Source organism: Sarcophilus harrisii, chromosome 1, assembly GCF_902635505.1.
Source record: "Sarcophilus harrisii chromosome 1, mSarHar1.11, whole genome shotgun sequence".
Lineage (NCBI taxonomy): Eukaryota > Metazoa > Chordata > Mammalia > Dasyuromorphia > Dasyuridae > Sarcophilus > Sarcophilus harrisii.
Genome location: NC_045426.1, coordinates 380083255 through 380105265, shown reverse-complemented (window position 1 = coordinate 380105265; position 22011 = coordinate 380083255). Strand labels below are relative to the sequence as shown.

General features: G+C 34.1%; 1 protein-coding gene across 8 annotated transcripts in view; it reads left to right on the top strand.

Moving 5' to 3' along the window:
- Window positions 1-22011, top strand: part of FHOD3 (formin homology 2 domain containing 3) — a 638119-nt gene that overhangs the window by 539427 nt on the left and 76681 nt on the right. For all 8 annotated transcript variants that reach the window (XM_031946054.1, XM_031946051.1, XM_031946049.1 and 5 more), the window contains one exon: window positions 4202-4416. In XM_031946054.1, the coding sequence (XP_031801914.1) occupies window positions 4202-4416 (215 nt within the window). The remainder of the gene's footprint in view (window positions 1-4201; window positions 4417-22011) is intronic.

The following is a 22011-nucleotide window of genomic DNA, read 5'->3' as shown; positions in this document are numbered from 1 at the left end:
ATAAGAATCTCACTAATCAACTTAAACTTTAAAAAAAGAAAAGAAAAAGAAGATAAAAACATGGGCAAGCAACAAAACACAAATCCAAAAGCATGGCAAGATGAGCGCAAAAAAAGTAAGAAAGATCTGAGTGAGAACACTGATGAATAAACAATGCCGAAGACAATATAAGGGGATTTTTTTCTATATACTGGGGAATAGGAGGATCAAATAGGACCACTCCCCAGAGTAGATGGAATAATAATATCATGTCATTGCAAGAAGGCAAAACTACTCTCAATTTTTATTGAGATCTCTACCAAGGATAATGATCCTGGACAGGAAAAAACAGGGGGGAAAATGGGTAATAGGAAATTGAAATCCAAAATAACTGAGGAGGTAATAAGAGAAAAAACTAGTTACCATTAATGAGTTTACCTTACCTTCATTCTTCGTTAATGAATTGGCTATTATAATTTTCTGCCATTGTTGAGTTCTTTTGAAAGATCATAGAGAAGAAGAGAAAAGCTATAGGCCTATAAAAGGGTGAATTTCCCATTTTTCAAACAAAGAAGAGAGAAGAGAGTCTAACAACTTAGCAGTCAACTAAAACACCATTAAGGAGATAAAGTACATTTATCTAGGATAAATTTTGCTTTATTGTTCTTACCTCCTGCCTAGTGAAGTGTTTTTAAATCTCACTTTTTTCATCTAGTATATTAGTAATTAGATTTTAGCAAATTCTTGTAAAACAAAATAGAGAATTGGATAATTAGATTCTCTAATCAATTCAAGTCAATAAGTCCTTATTAAGTGCCTATTGTATATTGCCTAATTAGAATTAGGTAGATTTCAAACTAATAGAATAACTTAACCCAAATGGTAGTCATTAATGAGTTTGTGTTATTGTGGAGTGAGGCCTCTCAGAGAATGCCCCTGTACTGCTTAATTCTTTCATAATTAAGTAATATAAAGATGTACTTATCAAGTTTGCAAATGACATAAAGCTTCAGTGGCCAAGAAATTGGATGACAGAATCTGGATCCAGAAAAATCTTGACAGGTCAAGACATAATAGAGATAAATGTAATGTCCTAAACTTGAGTTAGCACAATGTTTAACATTTGTCATGATCCTCAAAGAATTTGGGTTGCTTTTGTTTTTTTGGGTTTTTTTTTTTAGTCTTTCTGAGTCTATTATTACTGGTTTGAAGTAGTCCTTTCATATTCAATGTTTATTATATGTCTCTTTTGCCCTCTTTTCTACTTATAGGATCATATGTTTAGAGTTGGAAGGGACCTTTGAGGACATTTAGACCAGCCCTCTCATTTTATAAATGAGGAAACTGAATTACAAAAAGAGTTTAAGTGAGTTTTTTGAAGTTGTACAAATTGTAAGGAATTGAGACAGAATTTGAATACAGGTCTTCAGTCCTTCAGTCTAGTGCACTTACCTCTATAGTACAATACCCTCTCTATACTCCACTGCTATTCTGACCATATAATTTGTTCTCTCAAATCTAGCTTTTTCATAACCTTTCTAGGTAGCTTTACTGCTCTCTTTACATGCTTCCAAATTTTTTTTCCATTATTGAGCTTATTAATAGTTACAAATCAGAATTTTACTTTTGAGACTTTCATTTTGTTAAAAATTTTAAACCAGAGTCTCTTCTCTCCAATCCATCTTTCACACAGCTGTCAAAAGGACTGTCCCAAAATGTGTTTGGCCATATCAATATCCTTTCAGAAGCCTTTAATCATTCACCATCCCCTATAGGAGAAAATTTAAGCTCTTCAATGAGTCTGTTATCCATGACCCTTCACATTCTAGCTCTGGTACTTTTTCAGTTTTCTTTCATTCTCTGAATTCCAGTGAGTTTTTCTCCTGATCTAGTCTTACACTTTTCCAGCCTCTGGAATTCATGCAGAGTCCCCCATGCCCTTCTCATCTCAGCCTGTTGAAATTTTTCTTTTTTCAAGGTTCAGCTCAGATACCACTCCTCCATAAAGTCTAACGTGATCCAGTCCAAAGTGATTTCTTCCTCCTCAAATTTTCCTAATGTACACCGATTTTTACCATATTTTATCATATTTAATTGAGTACATTTCATCCTGACAATCAATTAGATTCTAAACTTTATAACTGTATCATTACATTATTCATAACACTCAGCATAGAGTAGGTACTTAACAAAGTACATTGACTTAAATTAAACATGAATTTTTAGTCATTTTTCCTCTGAACTTTTAGAAATTTGTTTTTTTTTAATGTGTAGGATATAGATATTTCAATGCTGATTGGTTGCTATCATGGCTATTATAAATTCTGAGATGACTTTGGCCACTGCCTTTTCTGTCTCTGCTTGATTCCCAACTTCTTTTTCCTTGATGAGTCCAAACAATCAGGTCCCCTTATTGATTTTTTTCCCACTTTCTGGAAAATGAAACTGTCATCAAATAAGGTACTATTTTTTTATTCTCCAAGTATAGATAGTTAAAATCAAAACTTTGCCAACTAGTATGAATGTAACTTAAGCATTCCTCTATTGTTTCTCATCTACTTTGCTTCTGGTTCTTTGTTACTAATAAAAAATGCCATTATAAAATACTATGGTGATTTTTTAAAAAAAAACTTACCTTCTTGAGGTATATGCCCAGCATTAAAATTGCTTGGTTGAAGTGTACAGACATTTTAGTTACTTTCTTCAGAAAATTCCAAATTGCTTTTCAGAATGGTTGGGCCACCAACAGTGCATTGGTATGGCACATTTCTTTTCTTTTTTTTAATATTTTTTATGATGCATATATTTTCAAGCAGCAGCAAACATTTACTGGGTGCTATGTGCCAGACACTGTCCTAGGTGCTGAGGTCATTACAAATAACTATAAATATGATTCATATCCTCAGTAGTATGGGGATAAAGCCATATACATGTACAAAGATAACTAAAAATATAAAACAACAAATCATAAATGCCAAATCAGGATCACTTGTATTTAGGGTTATAGGACTATCAGTGGAGAAAAAATTACTTCCACCATACCCAGGGAGGTATGGACTGGAGCTGACCCTTAAAAGATAAGTGGTATTTGACTAGATAACAAGCTAGGGAAAGGATATTTCAAATGAGAGAATTACTAGAGCCTTTGAAGCAAGAAAACTTTGCATGGGTTTCAAGAAAATCTATTGACATGTATGACATTCTTGTCCTAAGCATATTTAGGATGTGATTCTATAGTGATGTAGTAAAGATAGAGTGTACAGGAATTTGGAGGGCTCCTTGAGTACTAACCACATAGTAAGGATGCACAGGGAGGAAGAGAAAATCGGGTCTCAAAGATTCTCTTTAGGAGTTTAATAGGGTATAAGGTAGTCATAAGCCTGCTACAGCCATATTCATCAATTTATTCCTTAGCAAATAATGGCGGATAAAATTAGCAGACATCTGGAAGAGGCACATATTTCAAAGTTATTTTGGTCTGATTCTATAAAGCACAATATGAAGAATATGATTGGTAGCTGGTCTTAATAAACAGTGAATTCTGCCTGCCTAAAATGCAAAACAGATGTATCTTTGTTCTTTTAAACTGACTTTGATGAATCAACTATATGTGACGTCAGGTCCAAGCTATTGGGTGGCTGAGTCCGGCTCAGAAATATTTTAGAATATAAAAAAGTTTCCATTGTAGACACTGAGAGAACAAAGTGAATTCCAGCACATTGCTGTTAGCATTGAAGCAGGTTCAGAAACTCAGAGGCCTCAATCCAAATTCTCACTATTGGTATTTTTCTAGGGAACTTTTTTTTAAGCCATTGCACTGAACCATTCTCCTTTTTCCCATCTGTGCATTTTCAGAGTTGTCTGTTTAGAACCTTCACTGTTGGGGGAGGAGGGAGCATGGTGGTTTGGATTATTTATTCAAATGCTTCAAAGAGATAGAGATAGGATTAATGCAGAAAGGACCAGTACTATCTGGAGATGGAGCAATATTGTCCTTTTCCCCTCCCTATTTGAGATGTTATGAATGGAGTACGTTTTTTTCTTTATCATTAACATCTTCGTTTTTCGGTCCTTTTCTGGCAGACTGACCCATCTGTCAGTTTTGCACTGTAATCCATGCATCAGGAAATCAGCTCACTCTGCAGGTGTTTCAGTCATAAACAAGCAGCAATCACAGCCTTTTCGTTCTTTTTACGGAAACCCTTTGGAATTTAACTTTCAGATACAAATACTTGGAGCAGTTGGCAACTGAAGAGTATGAGAAGGAGCTGAGAAATCGAAATACAAGCCGAGGCAGGACAGAGCTCTGCTTAGACCTGAGTGCTCCTGCAGCCCCGTCCTCTCCAGTCCCTAAGTGTGTTAGTCCACTATCTCCACAGTCCCAAGAGGAGGTGAAAGAAACTTCAACATCCCAGGCAACAGCCCAACCTGTTGAAGGTGAGTGTAAGAAAGACTAGAATAGAACCGTGTGACTATGATAATTTTCTTCATTTAGCTTTAATCTTTTGTTTGGGCAGCAACAGTCTGCTGTTACAAAATAATATTGAGATACCTAATAGGGATAGATGGAAGCCTGTCACATTGATTTCTTCTACCTGTCTCTATCTACCCTCATTTCCTTTACTTAGCTACACTCTGGTGTCTTAATAACTGTCTATATTTATACTAACTATTGATGATATGTGGTAACGTAGGATATCTGAAAAGAAAAATTTTATATGGAACAAGATATAACTTTGACATCTGATTTTGAAGCTATAAGTAATTATAAATTATGGAATAATAATAAAACATCTTATGCCATTGTTATGAAAAAAGAACTTTTATTACAAAGACTATCAGAACAGGATTGTCTAAGCAAGTTGAATTGTTCTAACTGAAACTAAAATGAGTTGAATGTAGCACAGGGGGAAAAAAAAGTTGATTTAAAGAAAAACGGAAGCCAAACAGCAAAGAAGAAAAAAAATGGCTTGAAATTTTTTTCCTTGCTTTCAGAAATGTTACTAGCATATGGTATGTGTATACACATGTGCAGAATCTCCCTGGGGAAATTCTATGTGTACTTTTTATTGTTTTTAGAGAAAATTGATTGCATGCTATACACTGCAAACTTTATTTCCCAATGATTTTCACGATTTCTATTGCATGTTATCAATCATTTTTCATGCTTGCTTTTTACCATCCAATATGGTCTCTGTATATTGAAAGGTTAATTAACACTGAAGTGACTATTATAGTTTCATTTAATTGCACAGTCTGCTTTCAAACTAGCCAACTAAAGAGAAGAGAGATAGTGAATTCATTATTCTAGAAATGTTTATTAAATATAACATAATCAAATATTGTTTAGCTTAAGCCTCAGAATTCAGTGGAATCAAAAGATTGATTCTGTCTAATTTGTGTTTGTTTTTGTGACTACATGAGGAACAGGGACCTGGAAATACCATTTCAAAAAGCAGTGACAAATGGGATCAACCAAATATTTCAGTCCCATCTAACACTGTTATGATTCTCTGATGACTAAGTGAGGGTAGTTTTGGCAGCTTTCTCTGAGACTAAATTTTGGAAATTATTGCTATTTCCCTAAAGATCTAATCTTGAAATATTATTGCATTGAATGTGAAGCAGGTACATTGTCCTTTCACAAGTCTACACATTCCAGTCCCCATTCTGAAGCACCATTTCATCACCTGGTCTTAAGGGTGCCAACAGTTAGGACAAAAGTACATTTGTCAGGTGCCAGTTGAAGAAATTCCAGTGGAAAGTTTCATTCCACTCTCAGTCTATGCTATGAATAAACAGTAATAGTAGTTAATATTAATATAGTGCTTTATGTTTTACAAAATACTTTGCATTTTTTCGTTTAATCTTCATACCAGCCCTTTAAGATTGTTCCCATTTTGCAAAATGGAAAAGAGAAGTTTAGATAAGTTAAGTTACTTGCCCAGCATCATGTAGGTTACTAAGTGTCTGAGGTAGGATTAGAATTCAAATTTTTTCCAATGGCAAGTCCAGTCCACTGTACCACACAGACATGCCGTTTCCTTCTCCAGCTCAATTTACAGATAAAGAAACTGAGGCAAACAAAATTAAGTGACTTGACCAGGTTGAAAAATTGAGACAAACTGGGTGAAGTGAATTTCCCAGGTTAACACAACTAGTATAGGTCTGAGGTCAAGTTTGAACTTCACTGCAGACGTAGTGCTCTATCCACTGAACCATCTCACTGCCTGATGTTCAACTATTAAAAGATTGTAGAGGATAAATGAGTGCGCCACTTCAGCTTGGTATATTAAGCTTGGCCAGATATAGTTCATTTACTAACCATCCCCTGAGGTCACGCAATCAGAGCACTGTTCTAGCATAGAATTTGCCTTATAAATATGAAGATATTTATCAAATCTTTTTAAGGAATCATAAAATATTTACTTTGTATAACTTCTTATTGAAACTTGAATATGAAATATTTGAGTTTATTATTATTATTCCCCTCACATCATCCTCTACTCTCAGAATAGGGTTAAGTGAGAAGTCATTTTTGTCAAGAACAAACAGGAAGCCCTTTCTGGAATCTTTCCTGGAAAGAGAAGGTCTGAATTTAGAAAAAAAGAAATATTTAGAAGATCAGAACAGTATTGAATATAATTACTCTTCTAAAAAGAGTAATTTCTTTATTCCTGGGGATATATTCACTTTCTTCCATAGGCTGAATGAGTCTATTTGAAGTTAAAATAACTTTTGGCCTTCTTTGTATCCCCATTGGCAGCTAATAAATGTTTGTTGACTGATTGAGTGGAATGAATCGAGTTTATTCTCTTTGTCCTCAATGCAAAATTATTTGAGGACAGCATAGAATTAATATTACATTATGGTAGATTGGGACACAGAAGGAACTACTGAGCATAATTTCACTGAGCATGAATTCCAATGAATCTGTAGTGCCGTTGCAGCAAAACTGGAGATGATCCTAAATATTTTGCTGTCTTATTTGCTGGCTAACTCAGATTGTGTGTGTGTGTGTGTGTGTGTATGTTTGTGGGTTTTTTTTGTCTAATCCTATGTAGTTATGTCTGTTTGCCTCATAGAATTGTGAGGAAATCATTTTCTAAATCTTAATGTGCTTCATAAATGTAAATTGTTATTAGTCTGTTACAACAGAATTCATTGTCAAATGTTTTTTTTTAAATTGAACTTTTGAATGTTCCTAATAGATGCACCATCATCCAATTTAGTAACTTGTTTGAACTTACTAAAAACGTCTAGTGTAGTGTAGACCAAATATCTAGATAATTGACTGGGTTTTTCACTTTTTATCCAGTTGTATTGTCATTTAGGGGTGGTTACATGATCTTTTTATTACCGTATATACACACCTTTCAGGTCTCCAAAGGAAAAACTCCTAGTGGTATATATTTTAAAAGTATACTTACTAAGAGGGGAAGAGAGAGGAAGGGAGGTCCCAGAACTGTTATTCAGAATATAAGCTCATTTAGAAAACTTCCATTGTCAGGTATGTCACAAATTTCTGAAAATTCTTAAAAGAAAGAACACAGAATGGAGTGGATTGAGTGTTAGGCTGGTTTAGAAGATCTGAGTTCAAATTCAACTTTGACTTCATCATCACCTTGCTACAACTAGCTAAACTACCCAGCTAAAACTCCCAGAAAAGTTATGGAGTATTTCATTTTTCCATTATTACCTACAGTTTCATGCAATTTCTAAGGCATGGTAATACATTTCACTTATTCTTTTTGGTAAGAGTTCTTAGCTCAGTAGCATCAGAAAGACCTCAGAGATCTAATGATAGAATTGCAGATTTTGAAGGGCTCAGAGATTATATAGTCCAATCTTTATCTGAGTAAGAAACCCCTTTATATATCATACTCAACAAGTGTCTTCATTTTAATGATGAGGACACTGGCTATTAGAGAAATTTAGCAGCTTACTCAGTCACATAAGTTGAAAGAAGAGCCTTATCTTCTACTCTCATGCTCTTTTCTCTTTACCACAGATGTCTCCTAATTTCCTAATCTTCACTTACCCTACCCTACACATTTAAAGAAGATTTTTCTTTGACCTTTCATCTTGTTGTCATTAAGTAATCACTGATTATTAATCAATTAAATTGGTCCACAGCCATGGAAACTTTAAATCAGTTCATATTAGTTAAAGAAATAGCTACAAGATTCAAATTGGGAATCATTCTTCAATTTGTTTCTCATCTAAACATGCAATAGTGTCTCCTTATATACTCCTATCATTGTTGGTATACTCAAGATAACAATTACATTGTCTTTCAGTATTAGAATGCTCATGTCATAGAAATTAAACTGAAATAAATAGCATACGCTTGAATACAATTGATATCATGAATACTACATATATTGCTGAACTTTCTCTATAAAATTAATATGACTGGATAGCTAGATGGTGCAGTGGGTAGAGTCCTAAAGTCAAGAGAACCTGAGGTCAAATATGGCCTCAGACTTTTAACACAACTAGCTGTTTGACTCTTGAGCAAGTTACTTAACCCTAATTGCCTCACCAAAAAAATAAAATAAAAAAATTAGCATGACTTTGATATCATAACTGGTGTATCCTTATTTTTATATTTATGTATTATATTTAAACATATCCAATAAGTTATGTGACTGGTAGTTTTATTAAACTACCTAAGGGTTTCTTATTTCTTATAGCCTAAGGATTTTGTTTACATAGTTTAAAATAATTCACCAAAAAATATGAAAAAAAGACTTCTAGTATTGCATATTGGACTTTCCTGTTATCAGATGTCCAGACATCATATTTTTGTATCTAAAGAGAATGAAATGTTTGGTTCTAAAGTGCTAAAATGTGTTTTCATAAGTAAATGATATAGTTTGAGCTTTTTTCCATAAAAAATTAATGAAGAAGATAAAGGTCCAAATTCCATTACCTGGTTTGGGAAGTTGGAGAAAAGGAAACTGTACCCTGGCTTTACATGGCCCCTCTAGATGGTCCCTATATCACTCAGAAGCCTCTACAAACTCTTCCTCTACAAATTCTCTAGTCTCTAGTTTTTTCTTTCCTTTCTGGCCCAAATTGTTTGTTCAGTCTTGCTGTTGGGCTAAATCCTGTACTATTTTCAGTATGTCATATTGCTTAAATCAACTTCCAAGCAACAAGTGCTCATTGAACAGGTACTTGAATACTTCCTTTGGTGAACTACTCCACTTGTTATAAAGTCCTTACTGCTATTAAACTGAAATATTTTCCCTTTAGTATCTATTCAGAGGTTATAATTCTTTCTTTTGTAGCAATGCAGAATAAATCCACCCCTCTTCCTAAATGAAAATTCTTCTAATTGTTGAAGACAGAGATTTTGTCTCACCTTGGACTTTTCCATCTTCAATTCTATCATAATTACTCTGTAAATAAGGTTTCTAGATCTTTCTATTTGCTGGTGAATCTCCCTTAGAAGTAATCTAGCCAGTAAAAATTTGCAATTTGGTGTCCAGAATTAACCATATTAGTTTACTTCAAGGAGGATTAAGGGAGAATTACTATTGTAAAAATGAATAATTAGGCATAAAGAAAGATTAGAGACAAATTGCCTCAAAGAAAGTCCAATTCTATGAGTACATGTTGCAAAAGGGGATTTCTGAATTACATGAGAGAGTAGATGTTACGAATTAGTAGAAGATGATTGCTACTGAATTTGGCCCTAAGTTTTCTAGAAGCTAAGTAAAAAATTTAAAATTCTTGGGGCAGCTAGGTTAGGAGGGCCTGAATTGTGATCTCAGATTCATAAATCATTTACTAGTTGTGTGACCTTGGGAAAGTCACCAAATGCCCGGGGAACTTTTTTTCAAAAACAACTCTTGAATCATAGAACTTTCACTGTAACAAAAGAAATCTTTTGTCTGAAACTTTTTTTCTGGAATTAAATTCAAGGAAGATCTCACAAGTAAGAGCTGGACAGCATCATAAGCAATGTCTTCTCATTTTTGAGAAGCAGAATAGTATAGCAAAAAGAATATTGAATTTTGATATCAGAGCATCTGGGTTTTAATTCTAGGTCTTGACTCTTACTACCTCTGAGCCCATGTGGCAAGTCACTTAATTTCTCTGAATTTCCTAATGTATAAAATGAGGAGATTAGACTGGATGACTTCTAAGGTTGCTTCCAGCTCTAAATCTGTGATCCAATAAAAAAAAAGCATATGAAGATTGTTAGAAGAGGGAATTTATCTATCAATCCTCCATGGTATCTGAAGGAATAACATTAACTTCGTGTTCAGTGAACTTGTGCAGGAAAAGAGAATATGACTGAAGTATTTTGATTTCTGATGATTCAGAAGTACAGAAAGTTATATATATGATGAATTGAACTGAATCTAAAGGATTCACTTGTTCTCATGTCCATTAGACTGGTTTTTAAATACTTGTTGTCCTTACTAAGTCTTGGGAAGATTTTCAAGCTCAAATAGTTCATGCCTGAATTTGCTTACAAGTGCCCATAGAGCAGATACTCTAAGTTGTTAAAGCGAAAGCCACATGTTTTAGATGCCAGACAAGAGGAAAATAGTACTGGCATTCTATAACATGGTTTGGCCCAAAGACAGTCCCTGTTTGTTTAATCAAAGACTGATGATAGGTTGATGAATGCTGCAAATCATCTTAAAGTGCTCTTAGCTATGTCCTTAATGAGACAGATTAACTATTCCAACAGTGATAACCAGGGACCACTAAACTGTATGTTTCTGAAAATTGCTCACTCTTCATGAAAGATATAATTTTTAAAACTCAGTCCTGAAATTTCTCAAGAAGAAAGCCAGTAAAGAGTTTTGAAGGAATATCCAACAGATGAATAGAGCTGTAATTAGGGCAAAAAAGAGAAAGTAAATGATTTCCCTTTTTAAAGATAAAGTAGAATATATATGTGTATTGTGTGTGTATGTATTTTATACTAAAGAGACCATTTTGTTGTTGTTGTTCAGTCATTTCAGTCATGTCTGACTCATAGTTGATCTTATTTGGCATTTTCTTTGCAAAGGTACTGGAGTGGTTTGCCATTTCCTTCTTCAGCTCATTTTACAGATGAGTAAATTGAGGCACATAAGGTTAAGTGATTTGCCCAGGGTCAAAAGGCTAGTAAATGTCTAAGGCAAGATTTGAATTCAGGAAGATAAGCCTTCCTAATTCCAAGCATTATCACCTAGTACTTACTTGTCCAGTTAATTATAATAGGCTAGAAAAGATTTGAGCCATATCTTAGGACAGATTCTGAACAGTTCTGGTAGCAAGTAATCTTCAGTGTCATTTTTGGTCCTGTGTGATTAATCAGCTATTTTAAAAGTTTTACTTTTGTTGACATATTTTGATTTCACATATTCTTCAATTCTGACTACTTTCTCTCTCTGTCTCCCCCCCTCCTTGATTCCTACCCAGGAAGTAAAGAGAGACAGAGAGAATAATTCAACTAAAATTTCTGGGCGCTCTTTTTTATAAAATACTTTCTATCCATAGGCTTCTATCTCTCTTACAAAGAGGATGTCTGCTTTTTGTCAATTCCTCTTCAAGGTCAAGTTTAATCCTTATAAGTACAATACATTCAATCTCATTTCTGTTGTTTTTCCTATGTACAGTGTTGTATCTTATATTGTTTCCCTACTCCTGCTTCCGTCCCTCTGCATCCATTATATCATGTTTACTATGCTATCTGATTTCCTCATATTCCTCATTTCCTACACATATAATAATTCCATTTTATTCATGCACTATAATTTGTTTAGGCATACACTAATCATTGCCAATCAGTGTGCATCTATTTTATTTCTAGCTTTTTACTATTACAAAAATATTATGAATATTTTTACATTTATGGGTTTTTTTCCGATTTTTTAAATCTCTTTGAAATATATGCCTAGCAGTGGTATCTCTGGTATGAACCATTTTAGTCTTTTTTTTAGTATAATTCCAAATTGTTTTAGGCTAATAATAATATTAGCACCTTCTTTAAGATGATATCTTTTCACAGTCCCCCTAACAGTGACTAGTTTCATATTTTGTCATTGTTGTCAATTTCTAGAACTGCAACACAATTTTGATTTGCTGAATCAGTTATTTTGGAGCAATTGAAATGGCTGGAGGTTCCTCAGATTTACACAATCTGGTGATACTGTCTAGCAGTGTATTTTAGTACTTCTGGATATCATTGATTTTGTTCTTATGGTTATTTCATCTAGCAGCTCAACAACTTCTCTCAGAAATCCCCAAAACTTTGTAATCCTTAAAACACTATGGATATATTTTTATGGATTGGACTGGATTTTATTTATGGATTTATGGATATAGATTGTTTTTATTGTTGCCCTTCTATACCACAGAAATGTCTTCACATGTTAATATATATTTTAAATAAAATCACCACCTTCTATCCTCTGGTGATAATTTTTTTCCACATCTAGTTAGCTAACTAGAACTAACAGAGAACAAGCAGGCTATTCATAAACTATACTCAAAACCTTTTCTGCTTAATAAGAGCTACTAAAACTTGTGTACCACAGTGTAGTCTTGGGAACCTGCTCATGAATATGTTCATCTCTATATAACAATAAGGCACCAGGTAACAGAAAATGAACTATAAAACTGAGAAAGTAGATGGTAAAGAAGCATGTAGGTGTTCAAGTCACTGGATATAAATTGACAATATTACAGAATACTGAAGAAAATGAGCAGGTATGATTTAAATCACTTCTTAATGACCCTATAAAAGATCACTAAGTACAACAAAGGTATTCTGTGACTTAGAAAAAAACACAGCATTATAAGATTTAGAGGTATAAAGAATTTTAGAAATCATCTAGTCTAATCCTCTCATTTGACAAGTGAGGAAACTTGGGTACTTAGAGGTAAAGGGACATATCTAGTTAGTAAGAAGCAAAGCAACTGGTAAGCAGCAAAGCAAAGATTTGAACTCGATTTTTTTTCTCAGCCCAAATTCAACGTTTCTTCTGGTTCACCATTTTGCCTCTAAATGTTGTCTTGATTTTAAAAAAGGAGAAAATGGTTTAGCCTACTCCTGGATCTCAAGAAAAAGAAAGACAATCCCATACTTCTTAACCCTAACTGAAAGGTTTATTGCTATTTTATAGATCTTTAGAGGCATACAAGAACCATGTGCTAATTGTCATTGTCAAGCCTCCTAAGTTTTTGCTGTCTATTCAAGCCTTGGAGAAACAAAGTATCTCATGCACTATTTATCAAAAAAAAAAAAAAGCCCAGACCTGTTCTGTGCCAGTAGATTGCAATGGATCCACCAGTTAGAGGCAGGGTCATGTTTTTACTCAGAAAGGCAGAGTCTTATTCAAATGTACTTATCTTGGATAAGAAGACCCCAAAATACCAACAATGGAGGGGTTAAATAAGGAGTTATCAAGGATTATATTTATTATAGATTAACCAATAATTCTGGCTATTTCTGTCTCTTTCACTTTTTCTGGGGAAAGGAGCCCACTTTGCCTACATTGCATCAGGAAAGAGGGAAGTTTGCAATTACAGGCCAATAGGTTTGACCTTTGCTCCTGGAAAAGTTGTAGAACATTATTTGAGTGGTAATTTCTGATCATTTAGAAAAGAAAGTGACAGTCAAGGCTTAATCAAGAGTAGATCCTGACAAACTAACTTCATTTTTTGACATGGAAAATAGTATAGTGGAACAGGAAAATCCTATATAAATAGTATACCTACGTGTTAGCAAAGTCTGTAACAGAATGTAACAATGTGTTAAAGTGTTGAGAGGGAGGGAAGGAGGAAGGGAAGGGGGAGAGAGAGAGAGAGAGAGAGAGAGAGAGAGAGAGAGAGAGAGAAGGAGGAATAGGAGGAGGAAGACTAGATGATGGAACTGCTCTGTGAATTAAAATTGGTTGAATAGTAAGATTCAAAAAATGGTCATTACATTGCTAAATTATTGATAGGTTTCTAGTGGAGTACACAATTAACTTGTACATCATATTTTTAATCTCTTTTATCAGTGACTTTTTATAATGCTTTTACCAGTATAAAAGCTTATCAAAGTTGTGGATGACATGAACTTCAGAGGCATTAACTTTTTGATGAGAAAAATTAGGTTCCAAACATATTTCACAAAGCTAGAATCATGGATTGAATCTAATCAGATACAATATTATAAATATAAATATAAAATTATATTTAGGTCTTTAAATATCAATTTAACAGTTATAGGATAACAGATGATTAGAGAAATTGTGTACAAATATTTGAGGATTCTCATATACTACAAACTCAGCATGAAACAACAATGTAGCATGTGAGCCAAAAGTTAATGTTAGGTTAGCTTCATAAAGCCCCATCCCTATTAAACTTCATCATGAAATGAAAATGACCTTGGGCTCTCAAAGACTATAACAGCAGAGCACAAGCTCTGCACATTTCTATCTTGCTGAAAAGACTTCAAACATGGTCCTAGAAGTGGACTGAATTTGATTTCTTGGTGATAAATTCTTTAGTCACAGAAAGTCATGAAACAAATAAAATACAAAATGGAATGTAGTACCATGCAGCTCCCTAATGCTACTTCTTTAGTAACAATGATAAAACGATGGAAAGGGAAAAGATATGAAGAATTATAGTCTATGAACTTTGGAAGGTCTATAGTTGGTAATCTAAATATGTGGCCACTGAATGAAAGGAGCTAAATCACACCAGTTTGGGCTTTTTTTTTTTTTTTTTTTTTTTGCCATAAATGAAACCACAAGACAGAGAATAATTGCAACTAAATAGAAGGATGGCGTACTTCTTCTCTGAGACAAATATGTGCAATAGGAAAAATCATTTCAGAGATTATTCTGATCTTGTGGTATTTTAGTGTTTGTGGTAAGCATTCGAACAAAGCCCACCATGGAAATAATTGTGGCATAGGGCCAAAATTTATTGTGACAAGTAAAGAAATTCTACAAAGAATTCCATAGTTTCTTCCAAGTTGATCACCATAATATCCAATAATTTCAGTGCAAAGTTGGCAAAAGATAAGAATGGCAAAAACAAAACAAAACAAAACACACATTTGAAAATATGATCAGAAATAAGAAATGAGAGATGCCAGACTTGGAAACTACATAGAAACCCTAGTCTCATGCATCATGAATACTTTGAGGAAAGAATTAGAAGGTATTTCTCATAGTGATCACTAAATGTCTTTCCTCCAAAAAAAATGAAATCAATTATAGTTTAATAGATAGAAAATGACTCATGATTCATTATTGATGTGGGAATCCTGTGTATGATTACATTTTTCATTTGTTAGAGTAAATGTCAAAATTCACATATAGTCAAGAAGAAAGCATAAACATGAGAAAAATGACAGAGTTTAAAAATCTAGTCAGTTATGTATTCAAAAAAAATAGGATAGATGGTTGAGAAAGGGACATAGACCATTGATTATGATAATTTTATACAGGAAACTGACCGAGTAGCATAACAGTACCTTATTCTGTATTGACTTCAATTACTTGTCAGACAGAGAAAGATGTGGCAGCTAAAAACAGCATCAGTCTTGAGTAGAAACTTATTTATATATAATTGTGGAAGATCATGAGCAGTATCATCACAGAAAACAGAGACAGATGGAGGATATAATCAGCTATAATCACAAAGATATTTAAATATAAAACTTGAAGGAGAACAACAAATAGCAGAAAGATAGAAAAGATCTACAAGATTTTTCATCATTGAGGAGAGTGGAATCTCTTCATTTGGAAGCCAATATCACAATTCAGAAAGAAGAGGTGGAAATGGCATAAAAGAATAAAAACAGAAAAAATGCACCTGAATGGAGACCAATTTACATAAAGATTTGTACTAACGGTGACACAAATGTGAGCATGTTGAGGAATCAATTTACAAGATAACTGGATGAAAATATCAAAGTCATGGAACAAATCTGGCTATTAATAACAAATGATAGGTGAATGAGGGAAAAAAATAAGGAGAAACCAATCTGTCTGCTCTCCCATTAATCTAAAATTTTAAAGAATAATGTATTTGTGCATTGAGGACTTCCTTGAAATGCTCCAAGACAGTAAAAAACAGATTTCTGAGGGAGGATTTGAATGTAGGTCTTCCTGAAACAAGTCTAATAGTCTTCCCACTGTACCATCTACTTGTCTCATCTCTGCAGGTTTTGGCCCTGTTGATCACCGTTTTTTGTTGTTGTTGTTGTTGTTGTTTTTTGCAGATACTCTTTCCTCTTTGAGCTTTTGTGTCACTGCTTGGTTCTCCTCCTAACTCATCATTCCAAGGCTTTATACTAGAATCTCTTATCTTTTCTATCTAAAATATTTCACTAGATCTCATTAGCTCTTATGGAATTTTAGCATCTCTATGCAGATTATTCCTTGATCAAGGGTTTAGAAATCATTATCTTTATCCCCAAGCCCTCCCCTTTCTCAGACTTCTCCATTACTGTTGAGGATACCACCATTTGTTCAGTTATCCAAATTTGCAACTTTGGTATCATGCTTAATTGCTGATCCTAACTTACCGTATATCTGATTTGTAATGAAATCTTGTCATTTTTATTTCTACATCTCTCTTACACATTCCTTTCTCACTAGTTATCTAAATATCACCCTTATTCCTTCTCTTTGATTATTACAGTAGCTTCTTAATTTGAAGTATTTTGCAGGATGAGATAACGAGGAATGAGATGAGGAAAATGAGGCTCTAAGAGGTGAATTAATTTTCCTATGATCCTGTGTTTGAACTGAATTCAAAGCCATCATCAGCTAACTCAAGCCCAGAGCTCACTGCCACTCAAAATAAGATGCCATCTATTCTGTTCCAAAATTTCCCACATCCTTCATCTCAGAGATATTTCATTCTTCCAGGTTCCTTAGAATGGATTTATGTTTTCTCTTGATAATTTCAAATAAAAAAGTATGTCATAACAAAACAAGCTTGGGAACCTTATGCTTTTAATATTTTAACCATTCCAACTGTTTCTGATGAGATTTGAGTTTAATAACACTGAGAGTCAAAATAATGTTAAGGTAGAAATGAAAATGTTTGGTACAGCTAAGTCGTCCTTCTCTGGAGTTAAAATAAGCAATGAAGACTGGATCATAAAATAGTCAATAACATTTGCTTCTTGGAGAGATATTTACTTGTAGTTCCTGCCAATTTTATCTCTTGGACTACTACTTATTAACAAGTTGTAGTGACAAATAAGTTTGATTGTATAATTTCTTCATTAGTTCAATGAAATTATCATGAAATAATCTAAAAAATTGGTTAATAATGGCTAGCATTTCTATAGCTCTTTCAGGTTTGCAAAGTACTTTACACATTTTATTTAATTTGATCCTACAAGATAATATACTATTATCCCCATTTTTTTACTAATGAAAAAACTGAGATACAGAGAGGTTGTGACTTGAGCAGAGTCACACAACTAGGATCTGAAGGTAGTAAATTTCAAACTTAGCACTCTATCCACTCTGCCACATTCCTATATAATAGTGTTCTAGAATGTCTGTATTATAAGACACTTGACTAAGTGCTAGACATTATTTATTAATGTCTTATTTCTATATTCAAATTGTATAAATCTATGAGAGGTGAACCTACAAATATAACTTTTTCTTATTATTTCATCAGTATTGACATCAAGGAAGATGTCAAAAAGGAAGACATTTTTACATAAGATTTTTCCAGAGTGTCTGAAAATGCTCTTTGGAGAATTCAAATAATGGAAAGCTCTTTTGAGGGTTGAAGTGTTTGAATGGTTCTATTTGTATATGGCATGGAACTAACTGCATCAAGTCATAGTATTAACAAAAAAAGAAATATCAATAATAACAGCTCATCACATGGGTCTTTAAACTTTTAAAAGTGTCATGTCCTTGGGATTATTTCATTTACTCACGATAACTCATCATAGGTGCTATAGATATTATTGTCCCCCTTTTACAAATCAGGAACTAAGTCTCACAGAGGTACAATGTCTTATCCATGGTCATACCCAAGTAAGTGCTGAGAGTAATATTTGAACCCAAAAATTCCCTGACTTTGAGTCCAGTTTTCTTCTCATTAAATCATACAGTAGCTTAATTTTTAATAATTATTAGGGAAGCTGACTCAAAAGGAAAGTTTTCAATCAAGCTTTGACATTTCATAGCAAAATCTTTTCTACCATTTCTGGATGGTGAATATTATACAAGTCTTTCCCTTTTGGTGTGTATTTGAGCACTGTGTATGTAGCTGTGTGTTTCCCATTTATTCCCCTACAATCAGGTATGTTACTTTTAGTAATAGCTAGTTGGTAAATGGACAGAGTGCCAGGCCTGGAGTCAGGAATGCTTATCTTGGTGAGTTCAAATCTGTTCCCGGAAACTTTGACCCTGGACATGTCACTTAATCCTGTTTGCCTTGGTTTCCTCATCTGTAAAATGAACTGGAGAAAAAAATTGGCAAACGAGTCCAGTACCTTTGGCCCAAATGAGGCCACGAAGAGTTGAATGTGACTGAAAAATAATTGAACAACAAACTTTTGGCAGAAACAGATTTAGCTGAATGTTTCCCTTACTGATGTAGATCAAATAAGATAATTATGTGTAAGTGCTTGGTAAATTACAGAGTTCTACAAATGGAAGGCATAGGAATAGAACAGGGAATAAATAGTATTATAATGATAAGATCTTACATTGAAATTGTCATGCTTCACACTTGCATTATGTTTTAAAATAACAGCATTGCTTCTACTACCATAATCATCTTTCTTGCATGGTTTTATCATCTGTCCTGGGAAGGCAACATCATAGTGGAAAGTGCAGTGGCCTTTCTCCATATGGAGACTCAGGATCTAGTCAGTTCTTCTACTCTAGATTTGTCTAACACATTTCAAATTATTTTATCTCTCTAAAATTAAAATTGCTTCATCTTTAAAACAAAGGCGATGATCTAGGTCAGTGGCATCAAATTTGGAAAAAAAGGGAGGTCATTAATCTATATGTAAGGATCCCTGTAGGCTGCACATTGATAATTTTAAAATGTGTCATCTATGCTTATTGTATTTTCAAAATTTTGTTGTGGACAGTGTGCAGCCCATTGTCTGCTTTTAACATCTCTAATCTAAGTGACTTAAAGAGTCCTTTTCATTTTTAAAATTCCATGCCCTCCACCTGGCAGAGCAATCTGGATAGAGTATATATTTAGAACAATTCTTCATTTTCTCTCTCCTTTCAATCTAACCCAGATGTTCCCTACAACCTTCTCAGTCTCATTACTTCTTTATATGTGCTTCTTCCCCCACTCCATTTCTATCACACTTATGTGTGTATATCTTTGTCTAATAAAATCTAACTTTCAATTTTCCCATTTCATTCATGAGTCCAGTGCTACCAAGCCCTGATATCCCTTCATTGATTACCTCTATTTCATGTATTTTTATATAACCAACCAAGTCTGACACTTTCATTCCCAATCTCAGTCTCTATCACTTGTCTCCTGAGAATTACTGAGTTTCTTTTCTACTCTGTTCTTTCTATATCCTAAATGATATCTTCTACCTTATCCAGATGGGCAGTTTTGTTTGGGTCTTTTGCTCCTTCTCAGTAGAAATTCAGTTTGAAGCTGCCTTGGTCAGATTGGTCAGTCTCCTGCCAAACACATTATTTGCTTGTGTCTGTGAAGAGCACCGTGTCCCTTATAAGGACCCTTTGTTCTAGAGTCCTGGGCTATATCCCAGAAACCAAATCATTTTCTATCTATGTAGCCAGCCATTCACTTTCCTATTTATTTCTTTCTCTTCATAAGTAACAAACTTCAAGTTGGATGATAATATGACTTATGTTCCTAAATCTTTCATTTTTCTTTCCAGAACTATAAAGTATCTAAAGATATAATCCAGGTTCCTTCTGTCATTTATTTTTACATGAATTAGCAGATGACTAGTCAGCTGGTTTAATGATTCTTAGCCTGTTCTTTGTCCCATCTTGTCTACATACCATGAAAGAAAACATCCCACCAATTTGTTATGTTAGATTAATATGTATTTACTTCTATTTTACTTCTTTAACTTTATTGCATTAAATATGTAATTACTTCTATTTCATTTTAAAATTAATATGCATTTACTTCTAAGTAGAGAGTTTCAAAATACCATGATACATCTCTTCTTTCTGAGACCAGTAAAAAGATTGCTCCCATCTGCTGATGATCCATAGGTCATCCACTTTCTGTATAAGATGGGATGGAGCTTCCTTAAGATTGCTACAACCCTTTCTGAAAAAGTCCTCACACCTTTTAAGGAGCCCAAGTTTTACAGAGTTGAGAGGAGAGGGTTATCTATTCTCCCTTATTTTTCTATTTACTTACCACTCAACATTGGTGTGGATTCTTTAGTGTTGACTGTCTCCCTCCTCATAATGTTTTATTTGTCTTTTTTCCCAGCCATGTTTCTTCTCTCTTCTTTAAAAATGCTACATCTTCTCTAATTAGTCTGGATATATATATATATATATATATATATATATATATATATATAGCCCCAGGATATAACCCCTCAAATCCTCTGCCTTTCTCTTTCTGGCAAATGACAAGATGGCTCTTGCAATACAGGAGTTTTATAAGGGGTCTTGAAAGGGACCTCAAGTCAACTAGTTCACTTTCCTCCTAAAGCATAAAGTATCATTCATCTTGATCTATATCTGACCACTGGCCCCAGATGGCTCTAGAGGGGAAAATGAGGCAGGTGACCTTGCACAGCTCAATGAAATCCAAATCACTTGCTTGTCACAGCATCAAATCCTCACTGTCATCATCCTCTTTGAGAACAAAGGACAAACAACAACTATCCCTGACAGTAGACCATCCTCTATCTGAAACCCTGCAACAAGAGGGAACTGTCTATCTATAAAGACAATTCATTCTAATTTGAGAAAATTCTAATAATTAGCAAGTTTGTTCTTATTTTTAAGTTAGATTCAGCCCCCCCCCCCCCGTTCATTATACTTATTGATTTCATTTTCTGCCACAGACAGATTCAGAACAAGCAGATCCCTGGGGCAACATAATCACGAGTCTCCCTCCAATATATCAAAATAGCATATAAAAATAACAAACTATAATTCATAGAACACAACTTTATTTTTAAATAACTCTGGTATTTAAAGCCCTTCACAAACTGGCTCCAACCACCCTTCTGGTTTTATTACATGTTACTCTCCTCCACATATTCCTCATTCTAATTTGCCTTCTATTCATTACACACAATTCGCCATGTCCTCCCTCCCTCCTTACTTCAACTTTTTAGAATTCCTAGTTTCCTTCAAAGCTTAGCTAAAATGCTATTTCTTATAGGAGGCCTTTGCCAAATAGCACAGCTATTAATACTTCCTCCAAAAAAAATTTATCTTGTATCTTCCCCACATTTTTGTATATACACGTACATGTTGTCTCCTTAAGTAGACTACAATGTTTCTTGATGTCAAAGACTGTTACACTTATTCTTTGTATCCTCAGCACTTAGCATTGTGCTTAAAAATAAGTGCCTAATAAAAACTTATTTACCAAATAATAACTAAGCATCGTATGAAGCTGGTTTTAATGCCCAGCATAAAATTTGTCATTGTCAAATGAAATTTCAGTTACCTAAGTAACATTAATTTTTTAAATTGTTTAATAAACGTGTGCCTGCCATTGACATGTCAATATATTTTTTTATCACATTTTGCTTGTTATGTGATTTGGGCTTAAAAATGTGTTTGTGTTTATTGCTTATGGTCCATAATAAGATTATACTTAATTAAATCCCCATTTAAAACAGTACTAAAGTGATGAGGAAACAAAGGAGTGTGCAGCCAGCAAAACCAAGAGGGAGAGAATGGCACAATGGGAGGAGCATTGAGCTTAAATCAGAAGAGCTGGGCATGAAGTCTGCTTCTGATAAAAGTTCTCCTGGGGGGTTTCAGGCAAGTCCCTTCCACTTCCCGCTCTGTGACATGAGGCAGTGAAACCACTGTGCTCTCATCC